Source organism: Oncorhynchus mykiss, chromosome 31, assembly GCF_013265735.2.
Source record: "Oncorhynchus mykiss isolate Arlee chromosome 31, USDA_OmykA_1.1, whole genome shotgun sequence".
NCBI lineage: Eukaryota > Metazoa > Chordata > Actinopteri > Salmoniformes > Salmonidae > Oncorhynchus > Oncorhynchus mykiss.
In genome coordinates, this window is record NC_050571.1 from 43,257,550 (window position 1) to 43,278,079 (window position 20,530).

Here is a 20,530-nt window from a genome sequence, read left to right on the forward strand (position 1 = left end):
AACAATAACAAGCCACCAAGGTCTGACAACTTGGATGGAAAATTACTTAGGATAAGAGCAGACGATATTGCCACTCATATAAGCCATATCTTCAATATAAGCCTACTAGAAAGTATGTGCCTTCAGGCCTGGAATGAAGCAAAATTAATTCCGCTACCCAAGAATAGTAGCCTTTACTGGCTAAAATAGCCAACCAATCAGCCTGTTACCAACCCTTAGTAAACTTTTGGAAAAAATTATGTTTGACCATTTACAATGCCGTAGGGAAGGACAACAAGCACGGCACTTACACAAATGACTGATGATAGGTTGAGAGAAATTGATGATAAAAAGATTGTGGGAGCTGTTTTGTTAGACTTCAGTGTGGCTTTTAACAATATCGATCATAGTCTGCTGATGGAAAAAGTTGTGTTACACCCCCTGTTATATTATGGATAAAGAGTTACCTGTCTAACAGAACACAGAGGGTGTTATTTAATGGAAGCCTCTCCAACGTAATCCAGTTAGAATCAGAAATTCTCCAGGGCATCTGGCTAGGCCCCTTACTTTTTAAAAATGTTTACTAATGACATGCCACTGGCCTTGACTAGTGTGTCTAGCCAGTGTGTCTTTGGATACTCAACACTATACATGTCAGCTATTACAGTGAGTGAAATCACTGCAATACTTAACAAAGAGCTGCAGTTATTTTCGGATTGGGTGGCAAGGAATAAGTTAGTCCTAAATATTTCAAAAGCTTAAAGCATTGTATTTGGGACAAATAATTCACTAAACAATAAACCTCAACTAAATATTTTAATAACTAATATGTAAATTGAGAAGGGTGAGGTGACTAAACTGCTTGGAGTAACCCTGGATTGTAAACTGTCATGGTCAAAACATGTTGATTCAACAGTTAAGATGGGGAGAAGTCTGTCCATAATTAAGCGCTTCTCAGCCTTTTAAACAAAACTATCAACAGGGCAGGTCCTACAGGCTCTAACTTTGTTGAACCTGGACTACTATTAAAACTTGTTTTTCAACCACTCCACAAATTTCTTGTTAACTATAGTTTTGGAAAGATGGTTAGGACATCTACTTTGTGCATGACACAAGTCATTTTTCGAACAATTGTTTACAGACAGATTATTTCACTTATATTTCACAGTATCACAATTCCAGTGGGTCAGAAGTTGACATACACTAAGTTGACTGTGCTGTTAAAGAGCTGGGAAAATTCCAGAAAATGATGTCATGGCTTTAGAAGCTTCTGATATGCTAATTGACATAACTTGAGTCAATTGGAAGAGTACCTGTGGATTTATTTCAAGGCCTACCTTCAAACTCAGTGCCTCTTTGCTTAACATCATGGGAAAATCAAAAGAAATCAGCTAAGACCTCAGAAAAAAATTGTAGACCTCCACAAGTCTGGCTCATCATTGGGAGCAATTTCCAAACACCTGAAGGTAACCCGTTCATCTGTACAAACAATAGTACGCAAGTATAACCACAATGGGACCACGCAGCCGTCATACCGCTCAGGAAGGAGATGCGTTCTGTCTCCTAGAGATGAACGTACTTTGGTGGGAAAAGTGCGAATCAATCCCAGAACAACAGCAAAGGACCTTGTGAAGATGCTGGAGGAAACAGGTACAAAAGTATCTATATCCACAGTAGAAAGAGTCCTATATCGGCATGACCTGAAAGGCCGCTCAGCAAGGAAGAAGCCACTGCTCCAAAACTGCCATAAAAAAATGCCAGACTATGGTTTGCAACTGCACATGGGGACAAAGATCATCCTCTGGTCGGATGAAACAAAAATGTAACTGTTTGGCCATAATGACCATCGTTATGTTTGGAGGAAAAAGGGGAGGCTTGCAAGCCGAAGAACACTATCCCAACCATGAAGCACGGTGGTGGCAGCATCATGTTGTGGGGGTGCTTTGCTGCAGGAGGGACTGGTGCACTACACAAAATAGATGGCATCATGAGGGAGGGAAATTATGTGGATATATTGAAGCAACATCTCAAGACACCAGAGGAAGTTAAAGGTTGGTCACAAATGTGTCTTGTGTCAAACGTGTCAAAATGGACAATGACCTCAAGCATGCTTCCAAATTTGTGGCAAAATGGCTTAAGGACAAAAAGTCAAGCTATTGGAGTGGCCAAAGCACTGACTTCAATCCTATAGAACATTTGTGGGCAGAACTGAAAAAGCATGTGTGAGCAAGGAGGCCTACAAACCTGACTCTGTCAGGAGGAATGGGCCAAAATTCACCCAACTTATTGTGGGAAGCTTGTGGAAGGCTACCCAAAACATTTGACCCAAGTTAAACAATTTAAAGACAATGCTACCAAATACTAAGTGTATGTAAACTTCTGACCAAACGGAATGTGATGAAAGAAAAAAAAGCTGAAATAAATCGTTCTCTCTACTATTATTCTCACATTTCACATTCTTAAAGTAAAGTAACATTTTTACTAGAATTAAATCAGGAATTGTGAAACTGAGTATAAATGTATTTGGCTAAGGTGTATGTCAACTTCCGACTTCAACTGTATATGTGCAATATACTTACAGTACCAACCAACTTACCATCTTCACAGCCAATGTCTGCAAGTAAACATATCTTTCTACTAATTAAAAACAATATTACAACATGATAAAGGTTATTTACAATAACATCCAATTTACAACTAGATGTAATGTAATAAAATACCAACTGTCTTAAGGTGGAGAACCGGCCAAGCAGTAAAAACAAGGGTGGGGAAAACATGAGATGGACAGACAAATTCATGCACATTGACGACATGAAACAAACAAGACACATGAACATGCTTCCTATACCGGGCCACCTCCTTACCTTCTCCCACGTATTTCCAGCAGAAGCAGTGGACGCTGACCTCTGTTGTGTAGGGCGTGGACACCTTGGGAGTCCTGGACCCAGGACAGGGACTGGAATTTGGGACTGGGAAATGGTTCCAGGCGCCCAGCCTGAAAACAAGAGAATATATGATTTGTAATGGATTTCTGATGGTATCGTGCCATGGAACGTTCCTCATCTCTGCTGAGAGTAAGACTGTTTGCAATAGCAAACAGAGCACAATCTGTGCCCCCTTTCTGCTGCTGGACTGCCGGCCACTCCACAGTCACAGAAGTCCCTGCCTGGAAAAGATAATAGAGGTGAGTTGTGAGAGAAAGTCTGGGGTAGTGTCATGACCACTCGAGTCATACACCTTAACAGTACCTACCTGGCAGCGGAGGTTACTTACCGTGACCCAGTGGTTAGCCTTGAGATGGACTATCTGGACAAACCCCTGGGCCAGTGTTGGTACTGCTTACAGCATGGCAATGTTTTTTTTTTCTCCCCAATTTCGAGATATCCAATTGGTAGTAGTTAGTCTTGTCTCATCGCTGCAACTCCTGTACGGACTCAGGAGAGGTGAAGGTCAAGAGCCATGCGTCCTCCAAAACACAACCCAACCTAGCCGCACTGCTTCTTGATAAAACGCACATCCAACCCGGAAGCCAGCCGCACCAATGTGTCGGAGGAAACACCGTACACCTGGCGACTTGGTCAGCATCCACTGCACCCGGCCTGCCACAGGAGTCGCTAGTGCGCGATGAGACAAGGATATCGCTGCCGGCCAAACCATCCCTAACCCGGACAATGCTGGGCCAATTGTGCGTCGCCCCATGGACCTCCCGGTTGCGGCCGGCTGCGACAGAGCCTGGGCTCAAACCCAGAATCTCTGGTGGCACAGCTTGCACTGCGATGTACCACCCGGGAGGCCCTAGCATGGCAATGTCGCCCACCACGAGCAGGCCTCCTACTTCTGGATGTTGCACCTGCAAAAGAGCTTGATCATGATCAATTGGAAAATTGTCTAACCAGGAGTATGATGGAAGAATGACCCCCCCGAAGGTCCTCCATCTGGCCACAGAGAGCAGCTGGGCTTACCTGCCCCTGTTAGACACTAGTGATGAGAACCTCACTAGTGTCTTCTAGTCCAGTGACTGGACTTACCTGCCCCTGTTCCTCCAGTCCGACGCAAGCCACAAGTGAGAAAATGTGATGGATTAGCGCAGTGCAGTGCGAAGGGGAGAAATTAACTTTTCAACAGTTTTTTAAAGTATAGCCTACCTCAAGCCTTACGACTCAGAGCACAGATATTCAGACTGATCCGAACTCACGGGCTCTGGTGGATGGGATAATTACTGGGTGGCTCGGACAGTCGATGATCGAGTTGATGAAATACTATAGTCTAAGTAAATTTGCACTGCTGTGTTTCTGTTGCTCTGTCTCTCCATCTCTCTCTGTCTTTCACTCTCTTCCTCTCTCTCTCTCTGTATGGATCTCTCTCTGTCTTGTGAAGACAGCTAGTTAAGGGCAGTTTGAGTTACCATAATTGCTTACACATATCCATTTGATTGACCAGGGTTAACTTATAGCTAGATACCTTAATATGACAGTCATATATGTATAGATAGCGACATGTAGATGACCAACTAGATAGATGGGAAAGGGTTATAAATGGTTGGTTGTACATAAATCCTTCCAGTTATCTAATAGCCTTCCAGTTATCTAATAGCAATTAACCTTACACTGAATTGTGAATTAGGGTTGCCTTCATAGGACTTCGCCTGGTTGGAAAGATAAAAGAAAATATCCTCGAGGGATGCCATTGAAGTGCAAGCTACATACAAACAGAAAGCTACAACAACAGTTAACGTAAACTCACTCACTCACTTTTGTACATTGCCTTGGTCCGTACAATTGCCCTTATTTTAGCGCCCAGATCAACTTTAATACTTCCAGATCAACTGTAATGTCGATACCATTGTAAAGCACAATTTCTCCACTTTCCATCAGAATCAATTACATGACCTTAACGCTACCCGTTTCTGCATGTTTCAAGAAGGCAATGAGCCCCGGCGGGTCATTTTAAAAATGGCGGGTGGGGGAAGCGAAACTAATGCGTGATAGTGAGAAGGAGAGATGTTGTGTGGGAAAATAGCTTTTTTTCACTCGATCTGTCCAACTTATCACCTTATCGCCTCTAAAATGTAAATAAAACACTACAAAGAGTTTATATAATGTGTCACTACATACCTATTTGAAGGTTTGTGTCGAATTTGAATTGGGTTTTTAGGGAGGTGCTAAAGTGATCTTAGAAGTAAACAGCGGCTTTGAGAATGATGATCGCATGCAATGATGACGCAAAAAATTACTAGGTATCCCCCTTACCCCCGTTTACTGTCCATTTCTTGTTTTTAAACAATGAGAGCAGTGCTACACCTGGTGGAGAGAGATTGTAAGACAGAAATAGTTGCTTTATGCGTGCTGTACATTACCGCATGACACGTCAGGATGTAACGGAGGGTCCGTTTTTTCATCTTTTCTCCAATACTATAGAGCCATTACCATGTCGATCAATGCTTGAATAGAAACTTAGTTCACACCCCCGATTTTGAAGTCAACACAGTCGCTACAGTCCCATTATTTTTCTTTGTAGCCTCGTTTGAATGTTGCGTTTGCGCACTTTTGTACAGAATGGGGTGAGTTTACGTTAGCTAGCTAGATAACGTTAGCTAAATAAAACTGTCTGGCTAGCTAGCTGACTAGGCAGGCTGAGGTAAATAACTAGCTAGCAATGTCAATATAAAATCAATATAAAAACAGATTAAATTATTTCTTTCTATTTAACATTTTTTTCTTATACAAGACATATATGGTCTTTTCGGTTGTTTAATGCAGCAGGTTGTCACCATCAAAAACACTGTCCTTGGAGAGCAATTCTGAGGTAACGTTAATAATTTTGCATGGACTGAGCGAGCGCTTATGAGGTGAAATAGAACTAGAACTGGCCTTCGTCATCCGTCCTTAGTGACCGCTACGAGGTAAAATAAAGCTAAGCAACCAGCATAGCAACGGATGCTTTGGTTCATTATTTAATCCGGTCAGAATTTTGCGAATTCTAGGAACAGCCCTAGCAACAGAAGCTAGAACTCATCGAATCCCATTGTGACGCAGAGGGGGGAGGGGGGGGGGGGACACTTTTTGGCAGGGGGACACTATTTGGCATGACAGGCCAGACATACAGTACCAGTCAAAAGTTTAGACACACCTACTCATTTAAGGGTTTTTCCCTATTTTTACTATTTTCTACATTGTAGAATAATAGTGAAGACATCAAAACTATGAAATAACACATTTGGAATCATGTAGTAACCAAAAAAGTGTGTATTTTACAATCTTCAAAGTAGCCACCTTCTGCCTTGATGACAGCTTTGCATACTCTTAGCATACTCTCAATCAGCTTCACCTGGAATGTTTTTCCAACTGTTTTGAAGGATTTCCCACATATGCTGAGCACTGCTTGGCTGCTTTCCTTCACTCTGTGGTCCAACTCATCCCAAACCATCTTAATTGGGTTGAGGTCAGGTGATTATGGAGGCCAGGTCATCTGATGCAGCACTACATCACTTTCCGTCTTGGTCAAATAGCCCTTACACAGCCTGGAGGTGCGTTAGGTCATTGTCCTGTTGAAAAACAAATGATAATTCCAGTAAGCGCAAACCAGAGTGCTGTGGTAGCCATGCTGGTTAACTTCTTAAGGTATGAGGGGCAGCATTTTCACTTTTGGATAAATAGCGTGCCCAATTTCAACTTCCTGCTACTCATGCCAAGAATATAAGATATGCATATTATTAGTAGATTTGGATAGAAAACAGTTTCTAAAACTGTTTGAATCATGTCTGCGAGTATAACAGAACTTATGTAGCAGGCAAAACCCCGAGGACTAACCTTTCAGAATGTTTGTTTTTTTAGGTCTCTGTCTGTTCAGTTCTCAATATTTCTTAGGCACTTGTTTTCAGTTCCTACTGCTTCCAGTGGATGTCACCAGTCTTTGGAATTTGGTTGAGGTTATTCCTTTGTGCAATGAAGAAGTACGGCCATCTAGGAAATGGGTAACAGTGTTGAGAGTTGCGCAAGACTTGAAAAGTAGCGTTAGTTTCCTCTCGTCCTCTATTGAAAACAGATAGACCCGTCTTCAATTTGATCGATTATTAACGTTTAAAAATACCTAAAGTTGTATTACAAAAGTAGTTTGGAATGTTTTGGCAAAGTTTACAGGCAACTTTTGAAATATTTTGTAGTGTCGTTGCTCAATTTGGAAGCTGTTTTTTTCTGGATCAAACACGCCAAATAAATGGACATTTTGGATATATATGGACGGAATTAATCAAACAAAAGGACCAATTGTGATGTTTATGGGAGATATCGGAGTGCCAACAAAAGAAGCTTGTCAAAGGTAAGGCATGTTTTATATTTTATTTCTGCGTTTTGTGTAGCGCCGGCAGGGTTGAAATATGCTACTCTCTTTGTTTACTGTTGTGCTATCATCAGATAATAGCTTCTTATGCTTTCGCGGAAAAGCCTTTTTAAAATCTGACATGTTGGCTGGATTCACAACGAGTGTAGATTTAATTTAGTATCTTACATGTGTGATTTAATGAAAGTTAGATTTTTATATCATTTTATTTGAATTTCCCGAGCTGCATTTTCCCTGGCTTTTGGCCAAGTGGGACGCAAGCGTCCCTTATACCATAAGAAGTTTTAAGTGTGCCTTGAATTCTAAATAAATCACAGACAGTGTCACCAGCAAAGCACCACCACACCATAACACCTCCAACCACACATGCAGAGATCATCTACTCTGCATCTCACAAAGACACGGCGGTTAGAACCAAAATCTCAAATTTGTACTCATCAGACTTAAATGTTGATGTAAAATGTATGCATATGTAGCACAAAAGCTGTAAAATAACAACATACATTTGTCCTCCGAAGACGGAGGCTATTGTTCTTACTGGTTTCATTTAGTAGTGTTTTCTTTGCAGCACTTTGACCATGAAGGCCTAATTCACTCAGTCTCCTCTCAACAGTTGATGTTGAGATGTGTCAGTTACTTGAACTCTGTGAAACATTTATGTGGGCTGCAATTTCTGAGGTTGGTAACTCTTATGAACTTATTCTCTGCAGCAGAGGTAACTCTGGGTCATCTTTTCCTGTGGCGGTCCTCATGACATTCAGTTTCATCATAGCGCTTGATGGTTTTTGCGACTGCACTTGAAGAAACTTCATGTCTTCATGTCTTAAAGTAATGATGGACTGTCGTTTGTCTTTGGTTATTTGAGCTGTTTTTGCCATAATTTAGACTTGGTATTTTACCAAATAGGGCTATGTTCTGTATACCACCCCTACCTTGTCACGACACAACTGATTGGTTCAAACACATTAAAATGTACTTTTAACAAGGCACACCTGTTCATTGAAATCCATTCCAGGTGACTACTTGAAGCTGGATGAGACAATACCAAGAGTGTGCAAAGCTGTCATCAAGTCAAAGGATGGCTACTTTGAAGAATCTCAAAAATAAAATATATTATGATTTGTTTAACACTTTTTACTACATGATTCCATATGCATTGTTTTATAGTTTCGATGTCTTCACTATTATTCTACAATGTATAAAATAGTAAAACTAAGAGAATCTCCAGAATTAAGTGTGTTCAGACTTTTTGACTGGTACTGTATGTACAGTGGGGAGAACAAGTTTGGAGGTTTTCCTACTTACAAAGCATGTAGAGGTCTGTAATTTGTATCATAAGTACACTTCAACTGTGAGAGACGGAATCTTCAACAAAAATCCAGAAAATCACATTGTATGATTTTTAAGTAATTAATTAGCATTTATTGTGTGACATAAGTATTTGATACATCAGAAAAGCAGAACTTAATATTTGGTACAGAAACCTTTGCAATTACAGAGGGCATACGTTTCCTGTAGTTCTTGACCAGGTTTGCACACACTGCAGCAGGGATTTTGACCCACTCCTCTATACAGACCTTCTCCAGATCCTTCAGGTTCCTGACAATACAAACTTTCAGCTCCCTCCGAGATTTTCTACTGGGTTCAGGTCTGGAGACTGGCTAGGCCACTCCAGGACCTTGAGATGCTTCTTACAGAGCCACTCCTTAGTTGCCCTGGCTGTGTGTTTCGGGTCATTGTCATGTTGGAAGACCCAGCCACGACCCATCTTCAATGCTCTTACTGAGGGAAGGAGGTTGTTGGCCAAGATCTCGCGATACATGGCCCCATCCATCCTCCCCTCAATACGGTGCATTCGTCCTGTCCCCTTTGCAGAAAAGCATCCGCAAAGAGTGATGTTTCCACCTCCATGCTTCACGGTTGGGATGGTGTTTTTGGGGTTGTACTCATCCTTCTTCTTCCTCCAAACACGGCGAGTGGAGTTCAGACCAAAAAGCTCTATTTTTGTCTCATCAGACCACATGACCTTCTCCCATTCCTCCTCTGGATCACCCAGATGGTCATTGTCAGACTTCAGACGGGCCTGGACATGCGCTGGCTTGAGCAGGGGGGCCTTGCGTGCGCTGCAGTATTTTAATCCATGACGGCGTAGTGTGTTACTTATGGTTTTCTTTGAGACTGTGGTCCCAGCTCTCTTCAGTTCATTGACCAGGTCCTGCCGCGTAGTTCTGGGATGATCCCTCACCTTCCTCATGATCATTGATGCCCCACGAGGTGAGATCTTGCATGGAGCCCCAGACCGAGGGTGATTGACCGTCATCTTGAACTTATTCCATGTTCTAATAATTGCGGCAACAGTTGTTGCCTTCTCACCAAGCTGCTTGCCTATTGTCCTGTAGCCCATCCCAGCCTTGTGCAGGTCTACAATTTTATCCCTGATGTCCTTACACAGCTCTCTGGTCTTGGCCATTGTGGAGAGGTTGGAGTCTGTTTGATTGAGTGTGTGGACAGGTGTCTTTTATACAGGTAAAGAGTGGAGAACAGGAGGGCTTCTTAAAGAAAAACTAACAGGTCTGTTAGAGCCGGAATTCTTACTGGTTGGTAGGTGATCAAATACTTATGTCATGCAATAAAATGCAAATTAATTACTTAAAAATCATACAATGTGATTTTCTGGATTTTTGTTGTTCGATTCCGTCTCTCACCGTTGAAGTGTACCTATGATAAAAATTACAGACCTCTACATGCTTTGTAAGTAGGAAAGCCTGCAAAATCGGCAGTGTTTCAAATACTTGTTCTCCCCACTGTATGTGTGTGCTCAAAGCAATTACAGTCTAGTCTTCAGTAGTCACATACGGCTGCTTGGTCTACTGTGATGTATGTTTGCTTACACAGCTGACAGGCTTTGCGGGTCTTTGGTGGCGCAAACACGTGTAAGTGAATGCAAGGGCAACCCTGCATCCATTAAGCCATCAGCGCCTTCTGTTGTTGAGGCATGCATCTCACATTCACCCCTCATGTTTGATTTTCAAGCCACTGGTCTGCCACTTTGGCTTACCTTTATCATGACAAACAGGCGGAGAGGGAGATCACCCTGTTTACTCCCCATCACTCACACTCTCCCTCGCCATCTCTCACCCTCTCTTCCTTTACACCCGTCTTTCTCTCTCCAGCACTCCCTGTCTCTCCCTTTCTCAACTCTATACCTTTCTCCATATGTTTCCCTTTGGACCTCTCTCTCAGTTTCTCATCTTCTCTCCCCCACTCTCTCGCTCTCTTTCTCTTTCACCCTCCCGCCCGTGTCTCTCCCACCCTAATCTTATCTCTTTCTCTCTCTGTAGTTGGGTATACCATGAATGATCTGATCTTCGAGTGGTTGGCAGAGAACCCGGTGCAGGTGGCTGATGATCTGACACTCCCTCAGTTCGTGCTGAAAGATGAGCAGGATCTGGGCTACTGTACCAAGCACTACAACACAGGTGGGACCTTGGTGGAACTTCAGTGGAAGAGCACATTGTTACCATTGTTTTTCTGAAAGGAACATAAATGGCAGAATGGAGCTTTGGGGGTTGGGGATTGTGTTTAATTGATGTTTAAGAAAAGAGTTCAGAGCATAAGTTGTTGAGAAAGCTGGTGCTTTCTGCAGAATGATTAAAAGTGCTAGATGCTGCAGAATCATTGATACATTTTTCTCATACATGAGAAAAAAGCAAATTAAGTGCTCAATGGAGTAGCAGCAACTTCCTTCTCAACATATGATCTGAACTCCATGGACCAGTGGCAACTTTTCCAACCTACACACAAAAAACACGTAAATTCTACAGAATTTTCCAAAAGACTGACTTAAGTATTTGCCAATTCTATCGGTTATGGTGGCAGGTAAATTCACCTGCATCGAAGTTAAGTTCCACCTGGAGAGACAGATGGGCTACTACCTGATCCAGATGTACATCCCCAGCCTGCTCATCGTCATCCTGTCCTGGGTCTCCTTCTGGATCAACATGGATGCTGCCCCGGCTAGAGTGGGCCTGGGCATCACCACCGTGCTCACCATGACCACCCAGAGCTCTGGGTCCCGGGCCTCTTTACCCAAGGTGAGCATAGATAACGCTCTACCAACACCAGGGATGTAGTGTTAAAAAGTAAGGCAAGTAAGCAGGATGATGGATAGCGAGTCTAGTAAGTGCTATCAGTGCTAATTTTGCAAGATGTGGAAACACTATTCACATGAAGGGTCACTGTCAATGCAAAGCTTGTAGGAACTGGTAGCATATGTATCAGAATGTTTCAAATAGTTTCAATTTAATCATATGACTCCTCTCCCAATGCTGATTGGCTATTTCAGATGTCACTTTAATGGGCTGGCACCTGGTTATTGTCACCTGCCAGATCAACGGAATGCAATGTTAATGGTCCAGTTCATAACCAATTACTTCTAGCATCTGCAATGCTAGGCCTCTAGGTTTGTTAGACTGGAATAGCCAATTTAGATACAGTAGTTAGGCCATGTCTAGACAGGTAGCTGGCAAAATATTACTATGGAGTGAACTTAACTGGAATTTCAAACTTGAGTTTGACATGTTTTGACGTTAACGTGTTCATGAACAGAGCAGAGTTGACATTCCCTAGCTGATGTATGAGTCTATGTGAATCGGATGCATCTGCCTGCATCTTATTTTCTCCAGTCACAATTTTGGGCCATTCTGAAGACAAGGCTCATTAGTCTCACTAGTCCTGTGTTGCTCAGTATGTAGAGCAGCTCCAGGGTTGTGAGTTCAATTCCCACAGGGGACCAGTATGAAAAAAGTATTAAAAAATGTACGTCTCTCTGGATAAGAGCGTCTGCTAAATGACTAAAATGTAGTCTGCATGTTTAGGGCAGTGTCAGTATGCCATTTCCCCTTTAATTATGCACACCAAAGCCTCCATTGATTCACTATTGATGACCCGGTTACCTTGTGTGCCTCTCCCCGCCAGGTGTCCTACGTGAAGGCCATTGACATCTGGATGGCCGTGTGCTTGCTGTTCGTGTTCGCTGCGCTGCTCGAGTATGCAGCAGTCAACTTCGTCTCGCGGCAACACAAGGAGTTTATCAGGCTGAGGAAGAAGCGGCGGCGGCAAAGAATAGTGAGTGTAAATCGCCAGACACACACACTGGACAAACACACCTGTCACTTTCTACCACACTGACTTACAGACCTTGTTATTGTGCGCTGCTGTATATTCAGAGACTGACAACAGCAACACACTACAGCTGGCCGTCACTTGACATGAGGAAGATACAGCTCATTTCAGGCTCAGCTCATTTCCACGGTGAGGACTGACATGCACAGATGTTCATGTGCTCCTTGCTCCCCTCGTCACACCATTAACCTGGTCTGTAACACAGGTTAAACCTGTCCTCCAGCCTCGCATCACTGGAACTCTGGGAGAGTAAAATAGGGAGTTTTATGGCTGAATAAGAGCTTAGGAGGAGTAAAATATTGCTGATCTGAAGTATTACTATCCAGCCAAACGAACCAATCCACCATGTAGCCACTTGTAGAGAATGGAGAGCGGTAATGCTACTGAGCACAAATTACAAGACGGGAGACCCTTTAGCGAAACAGAAAATTGACTCTCAAGAGCAGAGAGAGTCTGAAAAACAGAGTCTGAAAAAACACATTAAACGGTGGTCCAAAATGGGTGGGCTGTTTTCCTAGAGTATTAAAGCTCCCACTGTCCAGGGCAGACAAATCTCACAGATTTAGTGGGCTGTCTACTGGACTCGAATACAATAAAAGGAGCGAAAATGATTTTCCATGAGAGCAAGAAGTAACTCCACATCAGTAGGGCAATTACTCCCATCAAGACATTTGGCTTCTGAATTATCCATCTAGGGTGGTATTAAAGCATGGCCTTGGGCTGATGGAGCACACCTAGCTACCATCACTGACTGACCAGGGTTAATCAGTACCTACTGTACCTCCATGGTCTTCAGCTTGGCGTTGAAAAACAACAGAGGGCAGTCAGACCCTGACACCCAAGCTCCCATGTACGTGTACTGTATACACTACAGCTTACGTCATGAAGGAAATAAAACTACTTTATATCTACTGTATAAGAAAATGAGTTGCAGTGTTTGCAAAGCCAACTTACTTTAGTTCCTCAAGGATATTTTCCTCAGCCTCCTGAGCTACAGTAATTCCCTTGTTTAAACCCGTTTGTTGATGAATCATACTTTTAACGTTTTCCTTGAGTGCTTCGCTGATTTAAAGGCTAAATTGCATAGCTTGTTTTCCGTTTAGTTCCGTACCACCGTGTTTGATATATTATACAGTAGCAGTCAAAAGGTTGGACACACCTACTCATTCAAGGGTTTTTCTTTATTTTTACTATTTTCTACATTGTAGAATAATAGTGAAGACATCAAAACTATGAAATAACACATATGGAATCATGTATGTCCAAAAAAGTGTTTTATATTTTATATCTGAGATTCTTCAAAGTTGATATCCTTTGCCTTGATGACAGCTTTGCACATTATTGGCATTCTCTCAACCAGCTTCATGAGGTAGTCATCTGAATGCATTTCAATTAACAGGTGCGCCTTGTTAAAAGTTAATTTGTGGAATTTCTTACCATCTTAATGTGTTTGAGCCAGTCAATTGTGTTGTGACAGGGTAGGGGTGGTATACAGAAGATAGCTCTATTTGGTAAAAGACCAAGTCTATATTATGGCAAGAACAGCTCAAATAAGGAAAGAGAAACGTCCATCGTTACTTTAAGACATGAAGGTCAGTCAATGCGGGAACATTTCAAGAACTTTGAACGTTTCTTCAAGTGCAGTGGCAAAAACCATCAAGCGATATGATGAAACTGGCTCTTATGAGGACCGCCACAGGTTAGGAAGACTCAGATTTACCTCTGCTGCAGAGGATAAATTCATTAGATTTAACTGCACCTCAGAGTGCAGCCCAAATAAATGCTTCACAGAGTTCAAGTAACAGACACATCTCAACATCAACTGTTCAGAGGAGACTGGGTGAATCAGGCCTTCATAGTTGAATTGCTGCAAAGAAACCACTGCTAATAGACACCAATAAGAAGAAGAGACTTGTTTCGGCCAAGAAACAAGAGCAATGGACATTAGACCGGGTGAAATTTGTCCTTTGGTCTGATGAGTCCAAATTTAAGATTTTTGGTTCCAACCTCTGTGTCTTTGTGAGACGCAGAGTAGGTCAGCAGATGATCTCCGCATGTGTGGTTCCAACCGTGAGTCACGGAGGAGGAGGTGTGATGGTGTGGGTGTGCTTTGCTGGTGACACTGTCAGTGATTTATTTACAATTCAAGTCATACTTAACCAGCATGCCTACCACAGAATTCTGCAGTGATACGCCATCACATCTGGTTTGCGCTTAGTGGGACTATCATTAAATGTTCAACAGGACAGCAACACAAAACACACCTCCAGGCTGAGTAAGGGCTATTTGACCAAGGATAGTTATGGAATGCTGCATCAGATGACCTGGCCTCCACAATCACCAAAGTTGTTATCAAGGCAAAGGGTGGCTACTTTGAAGAACCTCAAATACAAATATTCCATGTGTTATTTCATCGTTTTAATGTCTTCACTATTATTCTGCAATGTAGAAAATAGTACAAATAAAGAAAAACCCTTGAATGAGTAGGCGTGTCCAAACTTTTGACTGTTACTGTATGTTCACATCTTTTGTCTATTTTTGGCTCAAAGAAAGTAATGTACTTTTGCTTAATTTGGAATGAAGCAGATAGCATTTCCTGCACTCAGCAAAATTATTAGATTAGCATTTCTTAGGAATTAAGTTTTGCAGCACCTGAGCACATCATTCTTTCAGGACCCTTGTATTATAGACAAAAGCTGAGAAAAAAGGTACACAATCCAATGTGCAGCTCATTTCTGATTGGTATTAAAATAGAGAATAGCATGGTTTCAAATGAAATTGTTCCAATCTATGTATTGCTCCTTTCTCTGCGGAGGACATGGCCTTGGCCAATCAACCGCCGAGTGTAGAGTCAGAGAGGAAAGTGAACGACCTGCCTGGCAACAACACCATCAGCACCAGCTACCACGGAAACCTGAATCAGCACTGCAGGGCCTATGCCAGGGTAAAACTGACCCCTGTATCACCTCTGACCCCAAAGTGAATGTTCCATCACCTCTGTCCACTCAAACTGAATCTGTTGACTCCCAAAACCGAATGTCTTCCACCACATCTGATCCCCAAAGCGAATATGTTCTACCCCTGCACTGAAACAAACCCCTTTTGACCTTTCTCACTCCCCCCCCCCCCCCCCCCCCCCCCCCCCCCCGGTCTGCTCCTGCCCTTTACGCCATCCTAATTCTAAACGTTAATTAAAGTCTGATGTAATTCTGTGTCATCGGCTCCAGGTGGGTACTCTTCGGGGTGGGGGGGGTTCACCTTCGCTGTCTTCTCAAGAAAGCAAAAAGACATGACACAGGACATCAGCTCTGAGGGTGTTGGCATGTACTGATCGCTTAGTACTTAGAGATCTTTTTTATTGAGTTAAAAATGTGCCTTCAGAAAGTATCCATACACCTTGACATATTCCACATATTGTTGTGTTACAGCCTGAATTCAAAATTGATTACAAAAAAATACATTCTCACCCAATGACATAGTGAAAACAAATTTTATCAGATTCACTGAAAATAAAATACTGAAATATCTAATTTACACAAGTATTCATACCCCTGTATGAAAAACGGTTGTTGATCATTGCTAGACAACCATTTTCAGGTCCTGCCATTGATTTCCAAGTAGATTTAAGTCAAAACTGTAACTCGGACAGTCAGTAACGTTCACTTTCTTCTTGGTAAGCAACTCCAGTGTAGATTTGGCCTTGTGTTATTGTCCTGCTGGTGAATTAATATCCCAATGTCTGGTGGAAAGCAGACTGAACCAGGTTTTCCTCTAGGATTTTCCCTGTGCTTCGCTCCACTCCATTTCTTTTTTACCCTGAAAAACTACCCAGTCCTTAACGATTACAAGCATACCCATGAAATGATGCAGCCACCACTGTGCTTGAAAATATGGAGAGTGGTATTCAGTAATGTGTTGTACTGGATTTTACTGGGTTGACTGATAAACCATCAAAAGTGTAATTAATAACTGCACCATAATCAAAAGGGATATTCTGTTTATTTATTTTTTATCCATCTACTAATAGGTGCCCTTATTTGTGATGCATTGGAAAACCTCCCTGGTCTTTCTTTGTGGTTGAATCTGTGTTTGAAATACACTGCTCGCCTGAGGGACCTTATAGATAATTGTTTGTGAGGTAGTCATTAAAAATAATGTTAAATACTATTATTGCACATATAGTGAGTCCATGCAACTTATTACGTGACTTGTTAAGCAAATGTTTACTCATGTAGGCGTGCCATAACAAATCAGTTGAATACTTTTTGACTAAAGACATTTCAGCTTTTAATTTTGAATTAATTTGCGAACATTTCGAAAAACATCATTCCATTTTGATATTATGAGGTATTGTGTATAGGCCAGTGACAAAACAAAATCCAAATGTAATCCATTTTCAATTCAGGCTGTAACACAAAAAAAAGACCTGCCGAGGGTCAGGGAGAAAGACACCCGGGAGGGTCAATTCACTCACTGCCTTAACACTGACTACTAATAACCCAATTTAGATCCCACATCCCACCTTTCCCTGCCAAAGTGCATCTCTCAAGGTGTGAGAGGACTGTCAACATTAAGCTACATGTCTATTAATATTCTCCACAAAGATAGGGAATATGGCATCTCACTCTGCATGGAAAGAGTGCCCCGCCATCCATCATTGGTAATGCCCATTGTGAGTTTTTGTCGGGACCCTGACTTTTCACTCCGGCACCTTGATAGGTCTATTATTTCAGAAGTTTAGATTTTTTTAAAGTCTGTGTCCTTAGCCTACAAAGAGAAATGGAGGTACATTTTTTTACTTTGGTAATTAAAATGGCCCTTTCGCGTTAATGATACTGTCATTGAGATGTGGAGCCAATTTTAAGGTATTGTCCCATGTAGCTTAACCCTCAACAAGACAAAGCTGCACTTCCTTCCGGGTAAGGCCTGTCCACTCCAAGACCTCTCCATCAAGGTGGACAACTCAGGTTCATGATCTACAATATCTGTGGAGTACAACGTTTCCTCACACAAGAAACGGCACACCTCCTAATCCAGGCACTTGTCATCTCCCGTCTGGACTACTGCAGCTGGCTCTGTTGGCTGGGCTCCCCGCTTGTGCCATCAAACCCTGGAATTTATCCAGAACGCAGCAGCCAACCTGGTGTTCAACCTTCCCAAGTTCTCTCATGCCACCCCACTCCTCCGCACACTCCACTGACTTCCAGTCGAAGCTCACATCCACTACAAGACCATGATGCTTGCCCAGGTGCTTGCGTCTGCCACCTCTGGTCTGTTGGGCATCCTAACCCTACGGGAGGTCAGCTCCCGCTCAGTCAAAACTGTTCTTTCTACGACTGTAATATGTGGTTGACTCACATAGCTTAAGATCTTAAGATAAATGCACTAACTGTAAGTCGCTCTGGATAAGAGCATCTGCTAAAATATATATTTGTTTTTTACAAATTACATTGTGTAATTTAACAACGGTCCCTAACAAGCCCCACAGGGATATCCAAAGTCAATGCAAATTGACCACGGGCAATACGATTGGGTCGCATGCAGCTGCCAAGCTGTTGGCATGTAGGTAGGATTGAAAAAAAATACAACTTCACTTAGGTTGTGATTTCTCACAACCTGGACGAGACTGACTTTCTGACCAAAATTACACAATGTAGTAAACTTTGACAGGAGAATACATGATTATGACTCATATCGATGCCACATAGGCTGTTTTCTAAATGAGAAGTTGTTTTTAGGGGCAGTTGCACTTTAAGTCCAGACATGCTTGGTGTTTTTCATTTTAAGTAAGTAATGCCCTCACCCTGTTGCCCTTTTGCCTGCATCTGAGAATTACCCACTGGGAAGAAATATGAGTTAATGCCAGTTGACAGTGAAGAGCCAAGTTGTGCTTTCTTTTTGCTTCATTCCCCAGGAAGAGGAACTGGTGAGAGACAGCCGTGGGTTTTACTTCCGCGGCTACGGACTGGGTCACTGCCTGCAGACCAAGGACGGAACGGCGGTGGAAGGGGCCACAATCTTCGCCCCGCCGGTGTCCACCATGTATGATGGAGAGGCGGTCCGCAAGTGCTTTGTGGACCGGGCCAAGCGCATCGACACGATATCCCGCGCAGTCTTCCCTCTGAGCTTCCTCTTCTTCAACATTTTCTACTGGATTACCTACAAAGTGCTGCGACATGAGGACATCCACGCAAATTTGTAATACGCTCTCTGCTCTATTCCCAACGACCTCTAATTGTTACATGCTACTTTTTTTTTCTTTTTTTTCAACCAAAACTGCCTATCAGATATACATTAAAAGTGTTTCAGGGGCATATGCTTCGCAACAGTTGCCATTGATGCTAAAAACTCTGTGCTCAGGTGCGTCTTCAGGATTTCAGAGAGAGAGAGAGAGAGAAAGTGTGTATGAAAAGAAAGTGAAGATGTGAATTTAAACTGGTGTTAGAGTGCTATTTGTTATTGCATTCTCTTTTATCTTAGTCATCTTATTTTGACTGGATTACAGCAGAAACATAATAATGCTAGTCTTTGAACTTCTGCCTGAACTCTGAACAATGGCTAAAGGCAGATACCACAAGGGAATATTAGTCATGGCTGGATGGATACTACTGACTTGAATACCAATCAACGCATCTTTGAATGAATGTAACAAAAAAAAAAAAAGGAAAAAAGGCTTTTTTTACAACTTTACAATGCCAAACAAATGGATGTGAGGGAGGGATTGGGGTCTTTGATATTTCTGGATTTAAATGAGGTGATGATGATATGTTGTTTTAACTACATATGACAATAGATTACATACAGTGCATTCGGAAAGCATTCAGACCCCTTGAGTTTTTCCTAATTTTGTTACGTTACAGCCTTATTCTAAAATGTATTAAATAGTTTTGTCCCTAATCAATCTACAAACAATACCATATAATGACAAACCAAAAACAAATTTTTACAAAAACATTTTTTTTTAATAAAAAACAAAACAATGGAAAAAAATATATTTACACAAGTATTCAGACCCTTTACTTTGTTGAAGCACCTATGGCGGCAATTACAGCCTCGAGTCTTCTTGGTATGATGCTACAAGCCTGACACACCTGTTTTTGTGAAGTTTCTCCCATTCTTCTCTGCAGATCCTCTCAAGCTCTATCAGGTTGGATGGGGAGTGTCACTGCACAGCTATTTTCAGGACTCGCCAGAGATGTTCGATCGGGTTCAAGTCCAGGCTCTGGCTGAGCCACACAAGGACATTCAGAAACATGTCCCGAAGCCAGTCCTGCATTGTCTTGGCTGTGTGCTTAGGGTTGTTGTCCTGTTGGAGTGGGAACCTTTGCCCAGTCTGAGGTCCTGAGCGCTCTGTTTTTCATCAAGGATCTCTCTGTACTTTGCTCAGTTCATCTTTGCCTCGATCCTGACTAGTCTCCCAGTCCTTGCAGCTGAAAAACATCCTCACAGCATGATGCTGCCACCACCCTGCTTCACTGTAGGAATGGTGCAAGGTTTCCTCCAGACGTGACGCTTGGCATTCAGGCCAAAGAGTTCAGTCTTGGTTTCATCAGACCCGAGAATCTTGAGCACAACTGCATCATGTTTCCGCTGATTCTACAACTTAATTGGAGTCCACCTGTGGTAAATTGATTTGATTGGACATGATTTGTGAAGGCACACACCTGTCTATATGCCTCTGTCATGTGGCTTCCGTCTGGCCACTACCCGATGGTTGTCCTTCTGGAAGATTCTCCCATCTCCACAGAGGAACTCTGGAGCTGTCAGAGTGACCATTGGGTTGTTGGTCACCTCCCTGACCAAGGCCCTTCTCACCTGATTGTTCAGTTTGCCCCCCGGGAGGCCAGCTCTATGAAGAGTCTTGGTGGTTCCAAACTTCTTCCATTTAAGAATGATGGAGGCCACTATGTTCTTGGGAACCATTAATACTGCATAAATGTTTTGGTACCCGTCTTCAGATCTGTGCCTCGACACAATCCTGTCTCGGAGCTCTACAGACAATTCCTTCGACCTCATGGCTTGGTTTTTG

General features: G+C 42.5%; 1 protein-coding gene across 1 annotated transcript in view; it reads left to right on the top strand.

The window, feature by feature from the left end:
- LOC110505193 (glycine receptor subunit alpha-4-like) overlaps window positions 1-19,412 on the top strand; it is a 111,035-nt gene extending 91,623 nt beyond the window's left edge. The window contains exons 6-9 of the mRNA XM_021584243.2: window positions 10,659-10,796; window positions 11,197-11,411; window positions 12,295-12,444; window positions 18,416-19,412. Of these exons, the coding sequence (XP_021439918.1) occupies window positions 10,659-10,796; window positions 11,197-11,411; window positions 12,295-12,444; window positions 18,416-18,703 (791 nt within the window). The 3' untranslated portion in view covers window positions 18,704-19,412. The remainder of the gene's footprint in view (window positions 1-10,658; window positions 10,797-11,196; window positions 11,412-12,294; window positions 12,445-18,415) is intronic.
- Window positions 19,413-20,530: the final 1,118 nt, after the last annotated feature.